The sequence below is a fragment of the Ctenopharyngodon idella genome, chromosome 12 (genome assembly GCF_019924925.1).
Source record: "Ctenopharyngodon idella isolate HZGC_01 chromosome 12, HZGC01, whole genome shotgun sequence".
Taxonomy (NCBI): domain Eukaryota; kingdom Metazoa; phylum Chordata; class Actinopteri; order Cypriniformes; family Xenocyprididae; genus Ctenopharyngodon; species Ctenopharyngodon idella.
The window spans coordinates 12,755,301-12,781,458 of NC_067231.1; the positions used below are offsets into that span (position 1 = coordinate 12,755,301).

Below are 26,158 nucleotides of genomic sequence, written 5' to 3' on the forward strand. Positions count from 1 at the left end.
TGCCGAATCACACACTTCTTGTAGGGAAACTCCAGAAAGCAGTGCTTTAGAAGCGGCCATACTCCGAGTTGAGTGGGCTTGGACCATAAGCAGTGAAGGCTGGCCGACCGACTCATAAGCAAGTGATATAGCCTCAACTATCCATTTGCTCATAGTCTGCTTAAATGCAGGACACCCTTTCTTGGGTGACCCGCAACACACAAACAACTTTTCAGACTTATGCCACAGGGCAGCTCTGTGGACGTACACATCCAAAGCCCTAACCGGGCAAAGCAGATTTAGTTTCACCTGGTCTGCATTACTGAAAGGAGGAGGACAAAAGGCCTGCAACACAATAGGTCCCGTCACATTAGTGGGAACCTTAGGAACATAACCTTGCCTAGGGAAAAGGAAGGGGATACTGACAGGGCCTGTAAGTCTCCAATTCTTTTAAGAGACAAAATAGCGAGGAGGAACGCTGTCTTGAGCTTTAGAAATTTCTCCGGAACCTCCTCAATAGGTTCAAAAGGAGCCATAGAAAGGCCCTCAAGCACGATGGCCAAATCCCAAATCGGCACCCTAGAACGTGCCGCAGGCCTAAGCCTCAAAGTGCCACGAAGGAAACGTGTAACCCATGGATGTCTTCCCAAAGAGGCACCATCTACTGGAATGTGGTAAGCAGAAATGGCAGCCACATAAACCTTTAGGGTAGACGGGAATAAACCTGCATCAAATTTCTCTTGCAGAAGCTCCAGAACTGTACCAACTGGGCAGTTTACTGGGTCCAAAGAACGATCCCCACACCAAGAGGTGAAAACTCTCCACTTTAGTGCATACAGTCTCCTCATGGAAGGAGCTCTGGAATGCAGTATAGTCTCCACAAGCTCAGTTGGGAGACCCGAAATGAGCTGAGCCCCCTCAGAGGCCAGGCACACAGTTTCCATAACTCCGGGCGGGGGTGAAGAAGTGAGCCCCTCCCCCCCAACCCCATGTGGATGCAGCTGCCATCAGACCCAACAGTCTTTGAAACTGTTTTACAATGAGTGACTGGCCTAGCTTTAACTCGTTTACGGCTATGAGAATCGCTTCTATGCGAGCAGGAGACAGACGTGCTTGCATCGTAGACGAATCCCAAATTACACCCAGAAAAGTGGTTCTCTAAGCTGGAGATAAAACACTCTTTTTTACATTTAGCCTCAACCCCAACATCATCATGTGGGCGAGAACAACATCTCGATGCTGAACCATCAACTCTCTCGACTGTGCCAGAATCAACCAGTCGTCTATGTAGTTTAATACGCGAATGCCCTGGAGTCGCAGTGGAGCTAGAGCTGCATCCACGCATTTTGTGAAGGTGCGGGGAGATAAAGCTAGGCTGAATGGAAGAACCCGGTATTGGTGCGCTTCGTCCCCGAAATCAAACCTCAGGAACTTCCTGTGTTGAGAAAGGATGGAAATATGGAAATATACTTCCTTTAGATCTATCGTGACAAACCAGTACTCATGCCTGATTTGTGACACGACCTGTCTCAGAGTGGGCATTTTGAACTTGAGCTTCTTGACAGAGCGATTTAGCTGCCTTAGATCTAAAATGGGACGCAACCCTCCATCCTTCTTTGGAACTATGAAATATCGGCTGTAAAAACCCGACTCCCTGCTGGGAGGAGGAATCCGTTGTATTGCCTCCTTTTGCAGAAGAGCCTGTACCTCCTGTTCCATGACCAGTGCCTGCTCGGGATTTACCACTGTGGACAAAACCTCTTTGAACCTGGGCGGGCGAAACCCGAACTGAATTCTGTACCCTTTTTCTACTGTCTGCAGGACCCATTGAGATATATTTGGTAGAAGTTTCCACGCTGCCAAAAAATCTACTAAGGGAACCAGTCTCTTGAGACTAGCCTCTGGTGTAAGATGAGTGGCTAACTTGGTGCCCGGACCAGCAGGGAACAACCAAACTAGCCCCTCTGGGACCCTCATCAAAGGGAGGGAATGCCCAAGTGCTGCTATATACACTGAGACATATGTTTGCTGAGAACCGCTGCGCTCTGAAGCACACGAGGTGGCAGGGTTGGCAGAATGGCCCCCTGAGGGCACGGAGATGAGACGGGCACCTTATAATGAGTTGTTATCTGACTCAACCCGAAGGGGACTGCCCTCAGAAGCCCAGCGCATCTGGCGTCAGGGCTTCTTTGCCGAAGCCTCCTTTGCGATAAGGACGGTCCTCAGTTCCGGCCTACCCCGAGAAAGCTTTGGCTGTGAGCGCCCACCTGATCCTCAGTCTCTCTGCGGGGGAGCACGGGTGGTAATGCTCACTTTCTGTTGCGCTTTGTGAGAGGAGCTCGCACTCGGTTGGGGCTGCTCCCACCCAGCAGCCCCAGAGGTATGAGTGCGGCGAATCATTTGAAATGCTGCCACCTGCTTTTTAGCCTCCTGAAACCTTTCGACGACTGAGTTTACTGCGTTGCCGAAAAGGCCAGAGAAAGAGAGTGGGGTGTCCAGAAGAAAGCTCTTGTCGCATTCTTTTATGTTGGACAGATTGAGACAAAGGTGCCTCTCTGTGGCCACCAAGGCTGCCATAGAGCGGCCGATTGATTTGGCTGTCTCCTTTGTGGCACGGAGAGATAGATCTGTTGCCCTTCTAAGCTCAACGAACACCTCGCAACTGACTTCCTCGCCCTCATCAAGATCCTTCAGCAGGTCAGTTTGATACGCTTGCAATATTGACGTAGTATGCAAGCACGCAGCTGCCTGACCTGCTGCCGAGTAAGCTTTGCCCACTAAAGCTAATGTTGTTCTGACCGGCTTAGTGGGAAGCTTCGGGGTGCCCCATAACCATGGTGTTTCAGACCCGCGATGTTGGAATAATTTGATGTTTGGGGACTGAACACACGATATGACACTGGCTTTCTCCACGATCTCGATACCTCAGTATGGAGATCGGGGAAGAAAGGCAAGCCCCGGTGAGGAGGTTGTGATCGTGATGGTAGGAAACGTTCGTCTAATAAACTTGATGGTGAACTTCCTGCTTCTCAGCTGGCCAGTCAATGTTCAACCTGGCTACGGCATAAGTCACAACCTCTAATATCTCCTCAAACGCCTGGGTGTGAGGTGGTAAAACCTCAACATCACCAGGATCGATACTAACAATATCCAACTCCTCAGTGCTGGATAATTGTTGTACCGGTGCATCAACGGGGGTGGAAGAAACCGCAGAGCGTGCTTCCAACCCCTGTGATGCACTGGACCGAGCAGGTGAGGCTAGAGATAGGCCGGGGCCCGTCTCAAACCCTTCCGCAATGTCCATCTGCGAACCCCACGACAAGAGCCTTCGCTGTGCCTCAGCAGCAGCGGGACCCGAGCTGCTGAGAACGCGAGCAGAAACACTCTCCTCAAAGAATGATCGGCGGGAGCAGAGCATTCTCAACGACAACTGCTCACAATGCTCACAACCAGCCCCCTCGAGGGCAGCCTGAGCATGCTCCACTCCCAAACAAATGACACAAAGCTCGTGTGCATCCCCACCTGTGATGAAACGGGGCAGGGAGGAACACACTGCTTAAATTGTTGTTTGTTCGCCATAATAACTGTCTATATTTATATGTAGCTGATATAGAGACAGACAACAGCAAATAGGACACACGGTTTCAAAGAGAGCGCTTGCTGAAGACACAGAAGCTGACACTGTTTGGTTCAAGTGTGCTTTATAGTTTCCTGGTCATGACGTCACCCGCCTATGATGTTCCGTCACGCCATTGGACTGATTTCACATGTGCTTCACGATGCAATCACGCAGAGGCGTTCCCACAGTGCTTTGACACAGCGTGAGTTCCCTTGAAAGGGAACCTAGTTCATGATTCTCTGATGTCAGCACATGACATACGCAGGTAAACAAATAAATATTAAATGTTTTAGTGTATTATTTTAATTGTTCTTATTTTAAATTTACTTATTTTACTTTTAAAATTGTATGATTTAATAGCTTTTTTTTTTTTACAAACCCCCTGCAGTGCCATCACAAACCCCAATTTTGGAAGTACTGACGTAATATTTAATGCACTTTGTGTTGTTTTTCTTTTTCTTTGTATTTTTATATCAATATGGTACAAGTTTATCCTACTCAAATCAATGTGACAGACTAGGTCAAAAGTAATAAATTAAGTCAAAAGTAATCTAAAAGTAATCAAAAAATAGTCAGATTATATTACATTAAATGTGTAATTATTATGTTACTAACTACAATATCTGTCATGTAATTTGGAATAACCGACTACAATTTGTTAGTAATCTACCCAGCATTGGCTACTAATAGGACCTACCTACAATAATGGAAAATAAAAATGGCAAACAGTTATACAGGTAAAATATTGGGGCTTCAGATCACAGATCAGTAGTCATCCTGGCAGCCTATTATAGTTGTCTCTGCGTTTTAAACTGGAATAAAAGAAAGTTTTTAAACTTTAAATAAATGACTTTACATTTTAATATAAGTATGGAGGTGATCTAAGGCACTCCCAAGGTGAATGTCTTCTGCAGTCAGTAATGCCTTTTTTTACATCTTTAACATAATAAATCATAAACTTGTTTGTTGAGTGGATTAGGGGCACATACTGTATAACAGAAATGGCAAGTTTAGTGAAGTAGGAAATTCAAATTGGGGAACCTAATGACTAGAAAACCACAAATGAAAATGGAAAACAATGAGAGTGAGGTGAAACAGCCTTAAGCTCTTAACAGCAATGGAAGCTATAAATATAGCGTGGGTGACTTGAAAACACCAAGAGATTACACCCAGGTTAATTATAATAAAACACTAACCCAAAATAAGTGAAACACTCCTTAACTGACATATTGAGTGTTACCTTAGTCAGCACTAATAGGCAATTTTTACTCTCACAGAGAGTAATCACTGTATTGGTTATATAGAGTTTATGTAGCCGGCCACTAGTGCAACTTCTCACTTTAAGTGCTGTAACGGTGCAAGGATTGTTAAAATCACTGAAACCATTTCATGGCTCTGGGGGATCTTTTCTCTACAAGATATTGATTGACATATGTGAGATTGATGTGTAATGATAAAAACCCACGATAATCCCCTGTAACTAGTTATGTGAGCTGTCACAAATGTTAGTACATTCACAGTTTCAAAGTTTCACAGACAGGGCTTAAGCTAGCCCTAGACTAAAATGCATGTTTGAGCAGTTTTAACTGAAAGCAACTTGCACTGACATATCTTAAAATATGTCAGAGCCATTGTTTTGTCTCAAGATGCACACCAGTAATGTTTTTTTCTATAGGTATGTTTATAAAAGCTACTTTAATACCCTAATTGAAATAAAGCCTAATCCTGGTTTAGCCCTGTCTGTGAAACTGGCCCTATTTTTTTTTTTTTTTTTTTTTTATGACACATATCCTAAAGACCTCAGGGGGAAATCACATAACCGCTTAAACTGAGGTGTGATCCAACAAAAATAATCTCACAATAAACTGTCAGATAAACTGCTGGTGAATTAGTGGTGTGACAAATATTGTTTCCATTAAAAGCTTTATTTCTGCTTTTTCCATCCTTTAGGGCAACTGTGGAAAAACTGAATCAGTTGTGGCCTTATGAGAACACATATTTGCATGGTTGTGAAAGCCATCAATCATCTAAACAAACTTATTTGTCATGTTTCTAATTACCAGTAAAAATATTCCATCTCTCATGTGACAAACACAATTATGGGGTTAATTAAGGTGAGAGCAGCAAACTGACCTAAAAGACTATATTTTTCATTATGGAGACTTCAACACTCTCAGAAAAAAGGAACAAAAGCTGTCACTGGGGTGGTACCTTTTCAAAAGGTACACTTTATGTACACTTTAGGTAGTAATGTGAACCTTTACAGTAGCAATATGCAATCTTTAAGTACAAAAGTGTACCTTTTGATACCACCGCAGTGACAGCTTCACCTTTTTTCTGAGTGAACACATTGAGTCTTTGAATCTTTTATGATTCTTTTAAGTGATTAAAATTGATTACTTGAAAAGAATGGCTCAAATGAATCAGACTTTCCAATACTATATTAGACTACAGATTTCCAGACAAGATGTGGAATAACCAGCTAACCAGCAACCCACTGCTACTCCAAATCATGCTCTCACCATCATCTCACTCTGACTGTCTACCTGGTTATGTTTAATTTATATACATCTCTAACCACCCACCGGATCTTGTATTTTAAAAATGCTTATTTGAATATCATCAGAATACAGCTGTGTCACTATAAAACCTCATGTACTCATTTATTTATTTATATTTATTACTGGTTTCCCCCTATAGTTTTATGTTATCACACAACACACCTTGTATTATTAATGTACATCTGTGTCAAATAACTCAAACTGATTTTAGGGGCCATTTACACAACACCATTTTCAACAAAATACATAAAACTTTTTATGTGTTTTGGCAATTCATTTACACGACAACAGCGTTTTGGGGGCCTGAAAATGCAAACTTTTGAAAACAGGTTTTAAAGTGCAAATTTTTGAAAACTACATCGTTATTATCTCCATGTAAACTACAAAAACGCGAATTTGTAAAAACGGTGACATCAAGCACATACATATTATGTGTTCAGGCTATAGGCAAGTATTGTTTCTTTACAAAGTGACATCGCAAACTACTGCTTTTACTTTTCCGTTTTTAGTACATTGTTGTCTTGTAAATGTACCCTTAGAGTTAAATGACCTGTAATTTTAAAATGAAATGACCTGTAATCACAACTGTTATTGAACCTTGTCTCAGGTATGAGGAACTGAATCTGTCCCTGATAAGCAGCCTGTGAAAGAGACCCCATAGAAATGAGTCAAACTTGTTTCAAATAAGTTCACTTTCTTCAGCTAAATGAAGATAAAATGTGGTCACATGAAGAAACTGTGTGAATGAGAGAGAAACTAAAATGTGAGTACAAATACTGAATTACTAACTAAATAGTTTTACTAAATAATGCTAGTCAGACTCTTTGATATGGTCCTTAACATCGATGTGTTTTTTGATTCAACACTCACCTTATCTTGTAAAGATAGTTTTGCACCTTTTATGTAAAGTCCTTTTTATAGCGTGATGTAAGGATGCTGTAATTTTGTAGGCTAAGCTGAAAATTTGTATCACCTTGATTCCCTTTACAAAAAGTCAATAGGATTTTTCCACTGACTTTTGAATAAGCTATGTGAACAACAAAAGTTTATTACATTTTGGCCTGGTTTCACATACAGGGCTAAGCCAGGATTAGGCCTTAGTTCAATTATGACATTTAAGAACCTTTTATAAATGTACCTTAAAAAAAAAAAAAAAAAAAAAAACATTACTGGTGTGCATCTTGAGACAAGACAATGGCATTAACATATTTTAAGATATATCAGTACAAGTTAAAAACCTCAAAGACGCATTTTAGTCTGGGCTTAAGCCTTGTCTTTGAAACCGGGCTCTATAGTTCACTAAACCAATCTTCACAAATGAAAACAACTTTTCTGAATTTTGAAGCCTAAATTCAGTTGGCAGAAGTAAAAAGCTAAAGTCTGTAAATGATCTACATTGTCTCATGACTTTAACGTGACTACCACACTTCCAACAAATCTTTTAATATTTCTGAGAGTTAGCGTTAGAATAGTTTGCTGTAAAAGCAGACTAGTGAGTTGCTGAGTTTTCCTGTTCAGAGTGATGACAAAGTCCCCGACAACCTCTGTAGTCACATTTAGCCACTTGTTAGCAACTGCCTTTTTCAAGACACATAAAAGCTTACAAAAATCACGAGTGAGATATTACTGATGTATTTTATGTTGTAGAATAAAACATGAACATATATTGAGCTTATATAATCAAAGACTTTATTTTATGCATTTAACCAAAAACCCACTGACTTTGGGACGATGGAACAAGTTCAAAATTGCTGACATTTTTCTGGGTTTAGAACTCAGCACTCTATAGATTTGGCCTCTAAAATAGCTGTTTGGCACTCAGAACTCTGCTAAAGGTAATTGCTTATACTAAAAGAAATATTCATTCACAGATGTTATCAGTGTTTTCATTGTAAAGTGAATCTGCTTTAGAAATGTGCAACATTTTATAATCAAGAGACGAAAAGAAACATGCAGAAAGCAGAGTGTAAATAATGTCAATATGAATCAAAGCTTCCTTGTACAAACTTGTTCTTCTTGAGACTTGCATCCTGATAGGAAACATAAAGCTTATCACACATATTGTGATTCACACTGCTTGCTTGCGTCAGAGCAAGGCCCTCTGGTGTGATTTACTAGAGCTTGACATACCTTCTGGTTGAAGTCTTGAGCAGTGATGTTGAGGCCTGTTTCGCAATCGTGTTGAGTTCCAGCTAAAATAGAGACTTCTAGCTAAAATATCAAAAGTGATGTGTTAAACAACATTCATTTCTAAGGTATGCAACAGATTTAAGGATTATACCCTGGATATAAGCCTTATAGGCCTGATACCCTGCATATAGTCTTATTTATGGACATGAAATCTCTCGAAATCTTGTTTAATTAATTTTTGCTTCTTTTTAAAGGTGAAGTGTGCATTTATTGTTGATTAGGGATGCACAATAAATCTGTACTGATATTGGTGGACATTAGATAATTTTTAATTTATCTGTCAACAGTTGTGCACATTTCTTTTTTAATAAATTACCTTTGCCACAATACTCACTTGCAGTTAATCTTTAAAAACACAAATAATTTAATCACACTGTTAAATATAATTCATAATGTATATTCATTTCTCATACTGTATATTATAATGTTGTGATGCCTTGTAGAATTTAAAATGGCTGACAATATCTGCCATAACATGAAAATTATTATAATCTAATTAGTATTGGAAAAAATATATACTGTTCTTCACTTTCTCCTATCTCAGCTCAATATGCAGAAATACTAATAGTAAACCATTAATAAAAATTTTCCCTCCGGAAAAAAAAAATGTTTAAAAACGGTGGAGATATCTTAACATTTCTCTATTTGTTTGAATCTGGCGCAGTATATGGACCAGTTGAAACTGTGGCATGTGGTTTGCTTAAATATAATAAAATAATGTGCCATTGGACAAAATTTTGGCATTATCGTAATGGTCTAAATTTCGATACATTTGAAATACCCATCAAGACTTTTTTTCCACATGAAGGGAACCGCAATGTAAGGCAGAAACAGAGAGGAAATCAAGCATGAACATAATGACCACAGAATAGGTGGGTGAATACACTAATGTCTTCCGTCCTGTCTCTAATTTTTTTCCTGTGTGAGGTAAGAGCTCAGTTAATTTTGTATGCAATCTTTAGAATATGATGTCAGAATAACATATGCCCTGAAGCAAAATAAATGAATTTTTAAGGACTGTTTATGTGTGTATTCAGTGAGTGCGTTATGTCGGATTTCTTGTAATGACTTGCTCTGGCATATTTTTCACGGGTAGTTTGTGGTGTCTTTAAACGTGTCACGACCACATTCATAAGTTTCCTGCTTGTTTAGACCACAGATCATCTAGGTCAAAGGATTATTACAAATGACAAATTTGTAATATTTACAAATGTTTTAAACATTAAAAATTAAGATTTGGAACGAAAAGGTATGGCTGCAAAGTAGAGTGGTGGATAAACCACGTAGCCTATCATTATGATTATCAGATTTTCACTATATACATAAAAACTTCTGAAAAACAAACGTCCATCAAATTAAATGGCAAATAGTGCACATACAATGAATTCAGAATAAATGTATTTAAATAAAACTGCGTACAGATTTACGCAAATCTGGAAATTCTCACAATCCCTGTCACACTGAATAATGAATGATGTGCGCCCCTTGAGGAACTTTGGTTTAGCTGCAGCATGTGATAAACGTGATAAAGTGAAACTGTTCTTTGATCTGTATAATCATGTCGCCTTTCATCATAACCTCGAGGGGAAAGTCCATGACGTGTCCGCTTTCTATTTCCTTTTCACATCGTAATGAAATACGCGGAAACAACATGTAATGTCAAGGCAAACAAGTCCAACATCTGCACTAAAAAACATTAACTGTGATTTTATTGATTTATGAATAGTTTGAATAATTGGTTTGGGCTAGTTGCTATATATCAGTAACCTGGCAATTTAGGCTTTGAGTCAAAAGTGAAAATTTTATTTTTCATAATTTAAATATCTTTGTATTTTTGTTATAGGCCTTGTTGTTGGGTAAAAAGTGGACTATTAACATTATGTTAACAAATGTTGTTAACATTAGCATATGTGTTTATTTCAATGGCCAGGGCAAATTGTCGCATTTTAAATGTTTTAACATTTTAAATTTATGCTATAAATTTATGATATAAATTTGTACAATTCATGGGGTAATTTGTCAACTTACCCCATAAAGTGTAAGCGGGCAGCTTACCCACTATGATCAAAAAAGGTCAATATATGTTCAATGAACTTTATCTTTTTTTTTTCTTAGACAGTAACACTTGAAATAGCTTTTTGTAGCCAATGTTTTAAGGTACATGGCTATACTGAAATATTCAAAAATAAATCTGGTAGATAAGTGTGACACTATATGTGTAGTTTCTACTGCAAAAGTGTAACAAAATATCCACAAAAAAAGATGGTTTTCACTGAAAACACACTTGAGCTATTAAAATCACCTTAAATATATAATATAAAAATTATATATTTAAAGTGTGTGTGTGTGTGTGTGTGTGTGTGATTTTTCTATATTTCTTTATAGATTCCATCAGTAAGAAGTTGCTTGTGTATCCTCACTATCCTATTGATTTCTCCTGAAAATAATAGCCACAAGGGGGCAAAACAAGAATGAATCCAGTTAGTGGACTTGAGTATTTGGCAGCTTATGAGTAATTGAACTTTGTTTTCTGTCTCCTAATATATTTTGTTTTAACCAGAGAGGCAGGCATTTTGCCATTTGGTAAGCTAAATGAAATGTATTGCTTGCAAGACATACAGACAAACAAAAGAAAAAAAATCTCCCCTCTGTCTTTGCATCCTTCCCTTTTTTGTCTCTATTTTCATCTCTTACGCACTTTCAAGTTTTAAAGAGTTGAATCATCAATGGGGAGTTTCTAAGCGAAAAATAGCGCACAGAGGACTGTGAGATTGAGAAACAGTGATAATGCACAGCATTGCATGCTACTGTCATAAGACATTCCAGAGCTGCTTGTGAGTAGATGCTTGTTGATGCTAGGTGTCCAATAAGACGCAGGCTGGACTCCATTAAGAGCACAGCTGCTTTGCCATTTTCGGTCAAAGCACATTCCAAACGAGCAGAGGTTTTGTACACCACCCAGTAGCAAACTCTTCTACATGCTGCTACTGATAGGCTCCATCAATGTCAAGTTCAGCTCACCCAAAAACAAAAAATTGGTCATTATTTACTCACACTCATGTTGTTCCAAATCTGTGTCATATTTGTTATTCTGTGGAACATAAAATAAGTTATTTAAAAGAAAGTTTCCACTGTTTTTGTCCATCCAATCAAAGTAAAAGAGTACTTTCATTGTACTGGCAAAAGAATAGAGATATTTTTCAAAATATCTGCTATTATGTTCCACAGAATAAAGAATGTTATGCAGATTTGGAACATAAGAGTGAATTTCATTTTTGGGTGAACTGTCCCTTTAATGCCCTGATTTATGGCCTTGAAATACTGGTTTATTTTGAACTGACAAGGTGTGGTTGGCTCACTGATAAAGGGGAAAAAGAAATAGTAAAAGCACTTAGGAAACTTGGCCCAGTGTACATTGAGATAAAATGTAATAAACTAATATTAGTCAGAAAATGTTGGTAAAATTGTATGATGCAAATGTATTGCAGGAAGAAATATGTGTTTTATAAGATTATGTGCTGGCCAATGTTACTACATTCACATACTATCCCTTATACTATGAGTCTGAGTCATACTGTACCTCCAGAATACAAGGCGGTGGAATGGGAGACGGAAGTACATCTAAACATGGCAATGAAACTGCATAGGCGCATTAGTGATATCTTCAGATCTCATTTCAGGTTGAGAGAACAATTCTCTTCCTCTGGCCTTTCCCCCAGTCGAGGGGTCTTCCACCATACACACAAGGACAGAGACATATACAACACTATATTTCTCTTCAGCAGACTGTGATTGCGTGATTTCCCAGACCACACCTTCAGAGGGGTCATTTCTTCCCTTACATGCCTCTGAGCGCAGCGGTCTGCCAAGACTCTTCTTATTTACAGAACAGTTCCTTTTTTGGTGCGACAAGGCTGCGCTCACTGCTAAAGGGGGAAAGGAAATGCGAGCTCTTGCCTTGAATGAGGACAGCTGAGCAGAAAATGGCCTAAAATGAGACAGACACATTCTGCAAGTTTGTTTACTTGAGAATAATCCCGAACAAAATGGAATGTATCTGAAAAGAAAAAAAAACGGGCTAACCATGCCTAAGGTGAACTGGTGTGACTAGTTGGGTGTGTGTTGCATCACAGGCTGCATGCTTCCCTTTCTCTAAGCTATTGTTTTGATAATATTCCATGCATATGTGTGAAATTTCCATTTATCTATGGCACGTTTGCTGACTGTTGGTTAATCAGAAGCATTCCATGGGTTTTTTCCATTGTAAGCTTGAGCCAGAATAGCACGTGATCCAAGGGCAGATACTAGAAACTCGAAAAGAAATGAAACACATGAAACTGTGGTTGTAATTACTGTCTTTGGACTGAAACTCCTTTGAATTCCTAATGATATATTACTTCATGGGTGTATTTTTTAGCATTTCAGAAGTAAACAGGCAAGGCAACCGTTGGTTGATTATGCAAGATTTCATTCTCCATACATCAGCTTAGATTTATAATGTCTTTGTTGATCTACTTCCTTCTATGACTAGATCTTATTTTGTATTTTCTTTTCTTACCACCTTAAAATTGGCTTCAGTATTGGTTAAGCAAATACTGTAGGTCTAAACAGGCCTTCTCAGGCAGAAAATTGTGCAGCTTCATTAAATTATTCCATGTAATGTCTTCTGGCATTAGACTAAGATTTTTGTTAAGCAAAAATTTAAGATTTCCACTACATACTACTGTAGAAATTTCTGGTACTGAATGGAACACTTTAAAGGATTAGTTCACTTTCAAATGAAAATTAGCCCAAGCTTTACTCCCCCTCAATCCATCCTAGGTGTATATGACTTTCTTCCTTCTGATGAACACAATCGGAGATATATTAATAAATATCCTGACGCATCCGAACTTTAAAATGGCAGTGAGTGATACCAACGAGTATGAGCTGAAGAAAGTGCTTCCATGCACATCCATCCATCATAAATGTACATCACACGGCTCCGGGGGGGTTAATAAAGTCCTTCTGAAGCATAGTAATTTTCATTTGAAAGTGAACTAATCCTTTAATTTTCTGCATTCAGTTTACTGTTGTTTTCAAAATGGGCTTTTACACATGGGCTGTGTAAAAGTTGTGAAAATGGGCTTTCTTTTTAGAAGACCTCTTATCACAGCTGAGGCTTGTCAGATGCTACATAGGAAATTCATGTTATGGTTTTTAGCTATTCTAGTCTTACATAGTGTTTTAAACACTTTAGTTGCCCAAAACTTTTACACACACATATATATACACAATATCCGTTTATAAAGTTTAGGATCAGTAAGATTTTTTTTTTAAAGAAATTAATACCTTTATTCAGGGAGGATTCATTAAATTAAATTGATCAAAAGTGACAGTAAAGGCATACATGTTATAAAAGATTTCAATTTCAAACAAATGTTGTATTTTCAAAGAATCCCCCCAAAAAATGTATCACAGTTCTCCACAGAAATATTAAGCAGCACAACTGTTTCTTGAGCATTAAATCAAAACATTATAATGATTTCTGGAAGATCATGTGACACTGAAGACTGGAGTAATGGCTGCTGAAAAATTCAGCTTTACTATCACACAAATAAATTACATTTTAAAATATATTACAACCCGAATTCCGGAAAAGTTGGGACGTTTTTTAAATTTGAATAAAATGATAACTAAAAGACTTTTAAATCACATGAGCCAATATTTTATTCACAATAGAACATAGATAACATAACAAATGTTTAAATGGAGAAATTTTACAATTTTATGCACAAAATGAGCTCATTTCAAATTTTATGCCTGCTACAGGTCTCAAAATAGTTGGGAAGGGGGCATGTTTACCATGGTGTAGCATCTCCTCTTCTTTTCAAAACAGTTTGAAGATGTCTGGACATTGAGGTTATGAGTTTCTGGAGTTTTGGTGTTGGAATTTGGTCCCATTCTTGCCTGATATAGGTTTCCAGCTGCTAAAGAGTTTGTGGTTGTCTTTGACATATTTTTCGTTTAATAATGCGCCAAATGTTCTCAATAGGTGAAAGATCTGGACTGCAGGCAGTCCAATTCAGCACCCGGACTCTTCTACGACGAAGCCATGCTGTTGTAATAGCTGCAATATTATGTGGTTTTGAATTGTCCTGCTGAAATACACAAGGCCTTCCCTGAAATAGACGTCATCTGGAAACCTTTATATACCTTTCAGCATTCATAGTGCCTTCCAAAACATGCAAGCTGCCCATACCGTATGCACTTATGCACCCCCATACCATCAGAGATGCTGGCTTTTAAAATGTATTTCCAAAAAGAATGTCAAATTTTGACTCATCTGACAGTCCATTTTAAATGGGCCTTGGCCCACAGGACACGACAGCGCTTCTGGACCATGTTCACATATGGCTTCCTTTTTGCATGATAGAGCTTTAGTTGGCATCTGCAGATGGCACGGTGGATTGTGTTTACCGACAGTGGTTTCTGGAAGTATTCCTGGGCCCATTTAGCAATGTCATTGACACAATCATGCCGATGAGTGATGCAGTGTCGTCTGAGGGGCCAAAGACTATGGGCATCCAATAAAGGTCTTCGGCCTTGTCCCTTACGCACAGAGATTTCTCCAGTTTCTCTGAATCTTTTGATGATGTTATGCACTGTAGATGATGAGATTTGCAAAGCCTTTGCAATTTTAAGTTGAGGAACATTGTTTTCCACAATCTTTTTACACTGTCTTTCACAGATTGGAGAGCCACTGCCTATCTTTACTTCTGAGAGACTCTGCATCTCTAAGACATCCCTTTTATAGCTAATCATGTTACAGACCTGATATCAATTAACTTAATTAGTTGCTAGATGTTCTCCCAGCTGAATCTTTTCAAAATTTCTTGCTTTTTCAGCCATTTGTTGCCCCCGTGCCAACTTTTTTGGGACCTGTAGCAGGCATCAAATTTGAAATGAGTTCATTTAGTGGATAAAAGTGTAACATTTCTCAGTTTAAACATTTGTTATATTATCTATGTTCTATTGTGAATAAAATATTGGCTCATGTGATTTGAAAGTCTTTTAGTTTTCATTTTATTCAAATTTAAAAAAACGTCCCAACTTTTACGCAATTTGGGTTATAAAATAGAAAACAGTTATTTTAAATTGTAATACTATTTTACAATATCAGACTCCACACATACAAGGAATTTGGTTTAGTGACAGAAGCTTCCAGTGCACAGAAAGAATGACAGTGATAAGACTAAAATAAAATAAGTTAGTAAAAGTGACGTGATGTGTGTAGCCAAGTATGGTGTCCTATACTAATTTGTGCTCTGCATTTCACCCATCCAAATGCACACACACAGGAGTAACACACCATGAACACACACCCAGAGCAGTGGGTAGCGTTTTTTGCTGCGGCGCCCGGGTGCAATTGGGGATTAGGTGCTCAAGGGCACCTCAATTGTGGGTAATGAGAGTGGAATAGAGTGCTGTATATTGACTCCCCCACCTACATTTCCTCCTGGTACTGAGACTCTAACCATTAGGCCACAACTGCCTCAAATATATACAGTACATATATATATATATATATATATATATATATTAGTCATAGAAGGAAGTAGATCAAAAAAGACATTATAAATCGAAGCTGATGTATGGAGAATGAAATCTTGCATAATCACCCAACGGTTGCCTTGCCTGTTTACTTCTGAAATGCTAAAAATACACCCATGAAGTAATATATCATTAGGGTTTCAAAGGAGTTTCAGTCCAAAGACTGACAACCACAGTTTCTAGTATCTTCCCTTGATCACGTGATATTCTGGCTCAAGCCTACAATGGAAAAAACCCATGCATGGATGGATGGATGGATAGATAGATGCTCTGCAAAGGCATCATTTATGTCGTTTGGAATGCTGTGGGCTTATATATTAAAAATATGAGTTTCACGTGAGCATCAGAACTGGACCACGGAGCAATAGAAGAAGGTGGCCTGGTCTGATGAATCACGTTTTCTTTTACATCACTTAGATGGCCGGGTGCGTGTGCGTCGCTTACCTGGGGAACACATGGCACCAGGATGCACTATGGGAAGAAGACAAGCCGGCGGAGGCAGTGTGATGCTTTGGGCAATGTTCTACTGGGAAACTTTGGGTCCTGCCATCCATGTGGATGTTACTTTGACACATACCACCTACCTAAGCATTGTTCCAGACCATGTACACCCATGGAAACAGTATACCCTGGTGGCTGTGGCCTTTTTCAGCAGGATAATGCGCCCTGCCACAAAGCAAAAATGGCTCAGGAATGGTTTGAGGACACAACAAGAAGTTAGAGGTGTTGACTTGGCCTCCAAATTCCCCAGTCCTGAACAAACAAGTCTGATCCATGGAGGCCCCACCTCGCAACTTACAAGACTTAAAGGATCTGCTGCTAACATCTTGGTGCCAGATACCACAGCACACCTTCAGGGGTCTAGTGGAGTCCATGCCATATATATATAAGTTACCACTTTTTACAGAGTTTCTCTCAGTTTATATATACATAAAAGACATAGTTTAAACTTTTACACTCCCAGGTGCTTTTAGTGTGTGACCTAACTTTGTAATGATGTGATCCAAATTCACTGTGCTGTTCTTTTTCTGTCTCAGGTGTGGACCTTGATGTGTGTCCTTGTAGTAGAGCAGGGCCCAGCTCTCTGTTCATGCTCCTACATTGTGAGGTCCCCAGAATTTCAGAGGAGAAAAAACAAAAAGGGCCATTGGAATGCCTTGAGTGATGAAGCAGGAGGGCTGCCGCCCGGATTGGAGTGTTTTCTCCCAGTCATCCCTATAAGGCTTTAGTGGAGTGAGGCGAGTAGTGAGTGCAGCCCAGGCTCCTTGTTTGGGATGTGGGAGGGTGCGGTGAGCAGGGATGAGAACTACATAAGTACACCACAAACCAGTGAGTAGCACACCATCACCAAGTGGCTAAATCCCCCTCCCCGGCCCAGCACTGTCAGGGTAAGTGTCATTTAGCTCACCTCACATCCTCTCCCTCTCGATCTCCCTCTCCTACTGTCCACCCGGCTTTGTACTTTGCAAGCGTTATCTAATGATACTAATTGTGTAGATAAATGGTTTCTTTACAGGTGTAAGCTGGTTTCAAGATATTTTGGTTGGTTTTGTTTGTATTTTGTGAGAAAAGATTAATCTTCATCATTGTGTAATGTTTTTACACTGATAATAAATCAAGTATTTCTAGAGATTAGCCTTCTGAATGTACAGTAGATACATTTTAATTTTGCAGATTGAGCAATCAAATGATATTTCTAATAGCATTTATGTTTTAGAACTATTACATATGTACTTGCCTGAGGCTGCATCTTTATTTTAGTGTCTGTAATGTGATTTTCATGGTGATGCTGAATGTTAAGAGCTCTGAGGGTGCATGTGTGTTTTTAAATTAAGGCGAAGGTTTCAAAATCTGGACAATGTGGATGCCCATTTGATTTGTGAGGTTTATGACTAAATATGGTTCTTCTGGACCACTGACCCATCCCCTCTTTTGCTCACCCACTCTCTTTTTTTTATGAAATATTGTAGACAGGCAGATACAAAGGGAGGGAGAGTCCAAAGGCAGACATGCTTCGCCATCATTTCCAAATTAGGAAGTTTTCCCATAGTGCACTCAGTAAGGGCTTGCAGGACGGACGTTTAGAAAATGTGTGTGTGTGTGTGTGTGTTTGTATATATATATATATATATATATATATATATGTATGTATGCAAATATTCTCCAAATTATAAATTCATTTTTGTATAATTTCTTGCATTACATCAAAGTTAGAGTTAGCTATATAAAATGTTGCCAAAGCAAAGTTTAAAACAACATTTTAAACCAATTCTGTTCCCTTTATGCTTACCAGGAAAAAAACAGATGAGCATGAATTAGTTTATGAATGGACTTGCCAGGTACACCTTACATTCTTTGTAGTATTCCTGTTCATGGTTTAATGGGTGTGGTGAATACACACATGTACACGGTTATTTCCTTCTCTGAATGAGCACATACCATTGATGGTCAACATTTTAATGTTTTTATAACTAATTATAATAACTATAAACTAATCCTACCTCTAAAAGAAAACCTTTGCATTTTTAGATGTATTATTATTATTATTATTATTATTATTATTTCATTTATGAATAATTTTTCCAATTTAGGACAAGCCCAAAATGGGATTTACAAGTCTAAAAGTGGATTTACCTTACTTCTAGGAGCAAATTTGTCCCCCAAACTATAGCTAAACACACATGCTTGACACGGGCTCTTACAGCCCAAGAAAAACTGCTCAAAAGTATGTATATAACATTATTGATGAACTTTCTTGCAGTGATTGTCTCCTGTTGGAGTAAGGAAGGAAATCCGAGCTGAAAATGTGTGACGACGAAGAAAGTACTGCCCTTGTGTGCGACAATGGATCAGGACTGTGTAAGGCAGGCTTCGCCGGGGATGATGCTCCCAGAGCGGTGTTCCCCTCCATAGTGGGTCGTCCCAGACACCAGGTGAGCATCCCTCAGCACACCACTACGGGGTGATAAGCACTGCAGCCGACATCAATAAGCATAAAATGCTTTGTTTTAGCTTGTATTTGAGGTTAGCAATAGTTAAAAGTGCACTTGCAATTAAAAATGGTGACAACTAACTTCATATCTCAATTTGGGTTCTAGTATATTTCAGTTGTAATTTGTGCATTTTGCTTACATAACCTTTCACAAGTTCATGTTATCTTCTGCACTTTTTACATATTTATCTTGATCTGATTCCAAATGCTTTGTGGAAACTTGGACTATATCCCAGAGTGTCAGCATTCAAGTATAGAAGAGATGGAGATAGAATTAACTAGAACTCACTCTTACTTTTTTGGGCTATTGTGTATGACTGTGCTGACCGGTTTCACTTTTTCCTCAGGGTGTGATGGTGGGAATGGGGCAGAAAGATAGTTACGTCGGTGATGAGGCGCAAAGCAAAAGAGGAATCCTGACCCTCAAGTACCCCATCGAGCACGGCATCATCACAAACTGGGACGACATGGAAAAAGTAAGCAGATCCTATCAAACGAGCCAAAAGACAAAAAAAAAAAAAACAGTCTAAACAGTCTACAGTTCAAACCTAAACAGTCTACTAAAAATATCTTTCTTTTGGTAAACATGGCTTATCATAATTTAGGCTTGAATTTATGTACTGTAACCTTTCCATAATTCTCTGCTACATTTTCTTATTTGCTCTAACGGCACTCAAGGTCTGAGATTACATCAGAAACACCTACATCATCTAGTCTCAACACATACATTGTTTACACCTACATCAGTCAAAAGCACTTTTCCAAAAAACTCAAAATATTCCTGCTAGTGACTCACAATATCCCTCATGTTTCACGCCACATGGTGTTATCATCCAACACATTTACACAACAGATGCTGATCTATCTCGGCCTACGCAATCTGTTTGTTAAACTATAACTATAAGAATCAGCTTTCACTCTCCACACTTGTGCATAAAAGCGATTCATATGCCTATCTATTATCCTCTTTAGCGCATTTGATGTGACAGCAATTTGTTTATTAATGTCTATTGTTTATATTTACCAGATATGGCATCACTCTTTCTACAATGAGCTCCGTGTGGCTCCAGAGGAGCACCCCACTCTGCTGACAGAAGCCCCCCTCAATCCCAAAGCCAACAGGGAGAAGATGACCCAGGTTAGAGCTGAATTGAATGAGAAAACTGATCTGTAGTATATAAAACAGACAAGCATTTGCTCTAACTTCAGTATACTTCCTTTAAGCCCTTAGAGTATCAAGGTGTTTATCTGATACACCTACATTAGCTTCACCAGCCCACGGGTAAATTCACTTAACACCTTCAGCACTTTAGTGTGCAGTATTTCAACAAAAGCCTTTATAATAACTGTAAATTAAACTGTAGAGTTGTTTAGACATGACATGAGTTTGTAAGTAAAAAATAAGCTTTATATGTAGGGCTAAATGATGATTTATCTGCTATGATTGTCAGTAGTAGAAGACACACACGGTAGTTTCAGTAGTACAATGTTTGAGGTGCCTATGTGTAATTTATGTTGTAGAACAAAATATGAAAGTCAAGTCATGTTAACCACAGACCTTATTTCATTTTAAATGAAAAATTGCTATACATAAATCCCTTAGGAAATCCCCAATGACTCAAAAATGCTAATTCTCTTCCAGTTCCATCAACCTCTCAATTTGGTTCCAAATATATTTCAGTTATAATATCCACTTTGCTCATATAACCTTACATAAGGTTCGGTAAGAATTTTTAATGTTTTTGGTCTCTTATACTCACCAAGGCTGCATTATTTGGTCAAAAATACAGTAAAAATGGTAATATAGTGAATATTATTACAATTTAAAATAACTGTTTCTATTTGAAGATCTTTTAAAAAGTAAATTAATTCCTGTGACGGTAAAACTGAATTTTCAGCAGTCATTGCTCGTCTTTAGTGTCACATGAAATCGTTCAGAAATCATTTTAAAATGCTGATTTAGTGCTCAAGAAACATTTCTTATTATTATCAATTTTGAAAACAGATGATTTTTTTTCAGGATTCTTTGATTATTATAAAGTTTGGCTTATACATAAGTCTTTTTAACATGATAAATGTCTTTACTTTCATTTTTGATCAGTTGAATACATTCTTGTATTAAATTTTTTTTTTTCTTGTTATATTGATTTTCTTATTCTTGTAATATTAATTTCTTTAAAAAAAAAAAAAAAAAACATACTGACCCCAAACTTTTGATCAGTAATGTAAATATGAAAGAAATTCTGTAAATTATAATGAATTAGCAGAAAGCAGCAGTTATGTGTTTCAGATTGCTTCAAAATATCAACGTGTCTTTTTTAACTATTCATTAAAAGAATTGGCTCATAATAGTCATTTGTTTAGGGAATCAGGCAATACTGGTCGGACTGTTTTTTTTTTTGTTTTTGTTTTTTTGGTTTTACTAAAACGAACCAGCTTATCAGATTTAACTGATCACGTTGCATGTTTATTCAGCCAAAGATGACAGTTTGATAGAATTATGCATTGATGCAGCGTACACATAGAATGGCTGATCTTCAGATTTAAAAAATTGATCTATTGGGATTGTCAACAGTGGCGTAACTTTGTTTTAAAAAGTGGGTGGGACAGGAATGTGTGTGTCGGGAATGTGTGTGTATCATTACAATAATAAATGCACAAAATTTATTGACATAGACCTCATGTTTAATATGATAGTTTCGTCCTTACATCTACTATAATACAATATATAGTTAGTCTCGAAAGTATTTACATTAGTCAGTAAATACGTAAATCCGCATCTACCATTAGATTGTCCTGATGGGCTAGAGGTAGAACTTTCGTTCCGCATGCCAGAGGTTCTGGGTTCTAATCCACCCTCATGTTGTTTATTTTATTTTTTTCTCATTAAAACCAAAGATGTTCATCAGTAATTGTTTATCAAGAGCAGAGACACGTTTATGTGCATTTTGTTTGTGATTTCACCGGAACCAATAGAGTCTGCGGCCGCAACATCGATAGATTGAAGCACTCGTCCATGTGAAGACTGCACACTGTGCACGAGCGCAAAGAGAAAACTGTTGCGGCACTGATAACAGTGGCAACGAGCACTCAACGTGATTTCAAAAACGACACATCCCAGCGCCAGATCGCCTATTATTTAACACAAACGAACGAATTGTTAACAAACAAGAGATGTTTCTTTTGTATTAGTATACATCCGTGCCGCGAGATGTTTCAAAAAGTGGTGGGGACAATATCGACCCTGGCAAAAAGTGGTGGGGACATGTCCCACCCGTCCCACCCACAAATTACGCCTATGATTGTCAAAAAGAATCCCAACAGATCAATTCTGGGTAATCAGAAAATCTGTATTTTTACTCAGCCTTAGTAAAACTGAAAGCACTTGGTTGATTGTTGGTTTTCACTTTGCAGATCATGTTTGAGACCTTCAATGTTCCAGCCATGTATGTAGCTATCCAAGCTGTGCTGTCCCTCTATGCTTCTGGGCGTACAACAGGTCAGTTCATCTGTCAAACAGGTCACAGCCCATATTTGACTTAAATGCTGTAAGTGTGCATTAACAAGCACTTTCTTCTTATTGACCAGGCATTGTCCTTGACTCTGGTGATGGTGTCACCCATAATGTGCCCATTTACGAGGGCTACGCTCTTCCACATGCCATTATGCGTTTGGATTTGGCCGGCCGTGATCTCACTGACTACCTCATGAAGATCCTAACTGAAAGAGGCTACTCATTTGTCACAACTGGTGGGTCTGGACACTTACAGTACCAGCATAATGTATATATGTGTGTGTGTGTGTGTGTGTGTGTGTGTGTGTGTGTCTAAATCAAGAAACAGTTTCCAGTGGCATAAAAGAATTTAACTTACATTATGATTAAATTAATAAAAAAGTTCTGCTAAAGGAGTCTCTCTCATCTGCCTTATATAGCTGAAAGAGAAATTGTCCGTGACATCAAGGAGAAGTTGTGCTATGTTGCGCTGGACTTTGAGAATGAGATGGCCACAGCAGCCTCTTCCTCCTCCCTGGAGAAGAGCTATGAGCTTCCTGATGGACAGGTCATCACCATTGGCAATGAGAGGTTCCGCTGCCCTGAGACGCTCTTCCAGCCATCATTCATTGGTGATCTCTCAGTTCTCTTTCTTCCCATCTCCTTTCAAATGATGAATTCAGAGCACTTTGATATAAATGCTTTAAATGCATTGCACTTTTTGTTAGGAATGGAATCGGCTGGCATCCATGAAACCACTTACAACAGCATCATGAAATGCGACATTGACATCCGTAAGGACCTGTACGCTAACAATGTGCTGTCTGGCGGTACCACCATGTACCCTGGTATAGCAGACAGGATGCAGAAGGAGATCACGGCTTTGGCCCCCAGCACCATGAAGATCAAGGTCAGCGCAGACTGATTATGAATATGATCATGAATATGATACAAATCATTAATAAAGTAGTTTCTCTTCTAGCCAGGGTTATTATCATAAAACTAAAAAGAAAACTGAAATATATATATATATATATATATATATATATACATACATACATATATATATATATAAAATGTGTTACTTTAAAATAAATGTTAAGTTACTATTTCATCTAGTTTAAAGGGTTAGTTCACCCAAAAATGAAAATTCTGTCATTTATTACTCACCCTCATGTCATTCCACACCCGTAAGACCTTCGTTCATCTTCAGATCACAAATTAAGATATTTTTGATAACATCTGATGGCTCAGTGAGGCCTCCATTGCCAGCAATATAATTAACACTTTCAGATGCCCAGAAAGCTACTAAAGACATATTTAAAACAGTTCATGTGACTACAGTGGTTCAATCTTAATGTTATGAAGCGAAGAGAATACTTTTTGTGAGCCAAAAACACAAAATAACAACTTTATTCAACAATATCTAGTGCTGGGTGCTTTCAAAACACTGCTTCATGAAGCTTTTAGGTTTTTTGCCACACAAAAAGTATTCTCGTCGCTTCATAACATTAAGGTTGAACCACTGTAGTCACATGAACTGTTTTAAATATGTCTTTAACACTTTCAGATGCCTAGAAAGCTACTAATTTAGCTGCTGGCGATGGAGGCTACACTGAGCCATCGGATTTTATCAAAAAATATATTAATTTGTGTTCCAAAGATGAACAAAGGTCTTACGGGTGTGGAACGGCATGAGGGTGACTAATTAATGACAGAATTTTCATTTTTGGGTGAACTAACTCTTTAACTTGAAGTACTACAAAAACTAAAAATGAATTAAAAAATTATAAAAAAAAAAACTATATAGAATTGTAAAAATAATAATAAAAATGGTAAAAACACACTACTAAAAGTTTACTAAAACTTTAAAGCTACACTATGTAACTTTTAGCCTACTAGTGGTTGAAGCATAAAACTACAAGTTATTTGCAGAGGAACGTTCTTGCCTATATTTGTGGATATGACGGACAAATTAAGAAAGTATGCAGTTTCCTGGGAAATCCATCCCCATATAATAAATTATTATAGGCTTACCATAGTGATTTAGGGCAAAAACACAGTTTGGAAGATGGTTTTATGATGTAGCCTACTTGCTCATCATTTAAATTTTGTTAATTGTGAACAAAAAAGTGAAATGGTGTAGCTTTAAACAAATACAACACTGTTTCTACCTGTATGTACGCAGATCATCGCCCCACCTGAGCGCAAGTATTCAGTATGGATTGGCGGCTCCATCCTGGCCTCTCTCTCCACCTTCCAGCAGATGTGGATAAGCAAGCAGGAGTACGACGAGGCCGGACCATCCATTGTGCATCGCAAGTGCTTCTAAATGGCACCTCCAACCCCCTCCTGATCCCCTAATTCTGCTATTGCTTCATAGCCTGTAAACTGTGAACGTACCCTTTACTTCCCTCTGTTTTGTCTTTGCACTGCCCACATCAGTTTGGATGTTTTGATTTAATTATGTCATGACAATATAGTGTTGTTTTCAATGGGTTAAAAAGCTTGAATGTGCTGCCAATATGAAGGATTTGGGAGATTCTTTGGGGTGGCGAGACTCCAGGGATGAGGAGAGGGCATCGAGGAACAGGGCTCATTCTCCCTTTTGTGTTAAAACGCTACGAGGTAACACAACTGCATGTCAGCTTTCAGGCAGTCTGTATGGATATCATATCTACATGAAGGAATAAAGCTCTGCAATAATAAACTCTATTTCACCTCTTTTGTTTCTGCAACAAATTACACAGCTCAGGCTTAATGTTTGCACAAATAAATTTTTTTTAAAAACTATTACTAAATTATATTCTTTAAATTAATCATTTTAATAAGTGTAAACGTTTCTCTATACTGTCATTTTCTGTAAATTAGTTCTAATTACTTTACACACAGGGCTCCTACCGTCATGTAAAACCTGGAACCTTTAAAATGGTGGGATTCAAGAAAAACACCGGATTCAAAAAACATTGGATATGTTGAAGCATGTATGAGCAATCTTTTACCTCTGACGAATCCTGCTAAATGATTGCTCCTCATTTCATCATTCTTCATGCGTCAATTGGCTTGGGAAACTGAAGAAGTGTTTCACTTCAGTCTAAATCATTTACAGATTAAAAAAAAAAAAAAAAAAGTCATGGCATTTCATTCCTTTTATTAACAAATGAGCTGCAGAAAGAAATAGTGCATGTACAGACACATAAGCCTCATTGTACTGTCCTGTGCACAAAGCCACTGGCACACAGCCACACACTGGAGAAACAATCCAATGCCACACTGTACCACAAATACATGATATACTCTCTGAACTGCATGGATAAGTTCATAACTTGTCATCATACATGAAATTTCATCTTCTGCCGATGAAAAAAAAAATCCATAAAAGTAGTGGAGAGAAAAATCAGGTTGTTAAAATGAGGGAATGGTACCCTGAGATTAGTGCAGGCCCTTAGGAATCTTTGCTTATTCTGTAATGGGAGCTTTGGTGTGGGCTAAGAGATCCCAATCTTGTTTATGCTTTTCAAAAGTCCTTTCCCTTGTAATTAGATCCATACTGGAAAAAACGCTGAACTTGGAAAATAAAACAGTCAGCTCACTGGCCAACTTCATATTGCGTCATTGGGAAGTTGAAAGGGAATTGGGAAGTTTTTTTTTTTTTTCCTGAAATTGTCTCTGAACTGAAAGCCTGAAGTGAAGTATGTGTTGCATTATTATAAGGTAGATTTACTGCCTTA

At 38.2% G+C, this 26,158-nt stretch overlaps 2 protein-coding genes across 4 annotated transcripts in view; one reads left to right on the forward strand and one right to left on the reverse strand.

The window, feature by feature from the left end:
* The first annotated feature begins 17,094 nt into the window (after nt 1-17,094).
* On the forward strand, nt 17,095-25,142 carry acta2 (actin alpha 2, smooth muscle). Of its 2 annotated transcripts, XM_051914014.1 has the most exons (9): nt 17,095-17,330; nt 18,704-18,875; nt 19,282-19,410; nt 19,962-20,072; nt 22,349-22,433; nt 22,523-22,684; nt 22,868-23,059; nt 23,156-23,337; nt 24,616-25,142. In XM_051914014.1, exons 2-9 carry the CDS (start codon nt 18,747-18,749, stop codon nt 24,757-24,759), a joined length of 1,134 nt encoding a protein of 377 aa, XP_051769974.1. In that variant the 5' UTR covers nt 17,095-17,330; nt 18,704-18,746; the 3' UTR covers nt 24,760-25,142. The 2 variants fall into 2 exon arrangements, with proteins under 2 accessions (XP_051769974.1, XP_051769973.1); XM_051914013.1 differs by having other exon boundaries at nt 22,868-23,337.
* A 419-nt stretch (nt 25,143-25,561) lies between these two features.
* stambpl1 (STAM binding protein-like 1) overlaps nt 25,562-26,158 on the reverse strand; it is a 14,245-nt gene continuing 13,648 nt past the window's right edge. For both annotated transcript variants that reach the window (XM_051914010.1, XM_051914009.1), the window contains one exon: nt 25,562-26,158. This exon is cut by the window's right edge and continues 653 nt beyond it. The gene's annotated coding sequence lies outside the window, so the exon portion shown is untranslated.

Bases quoted from the DNA above. Each gene is read 5' to 3' on its own strand.
- acta2 (XM_051914013.1), top strand. From the start codon at position 18,747: ATGTGTGACGACGAAGAAAGTACTGCCCTTGTGTGCGACAATGGATCA. The intron at 22,685-22,867 runs GTGGGTCTGGAC...TGCCTTATATAG, and splicing joins CTACTCATTTGTCACAACTG to CTGAAAGAGAAATTGTCCGT. The intron at 23,338-24,615 runs GTCAGCGCAGAC...GTATGTACGCAG, and splicing joins CCAGCACCATGAAGATCAAG to ATCATCGCCCCACCTGAGCG.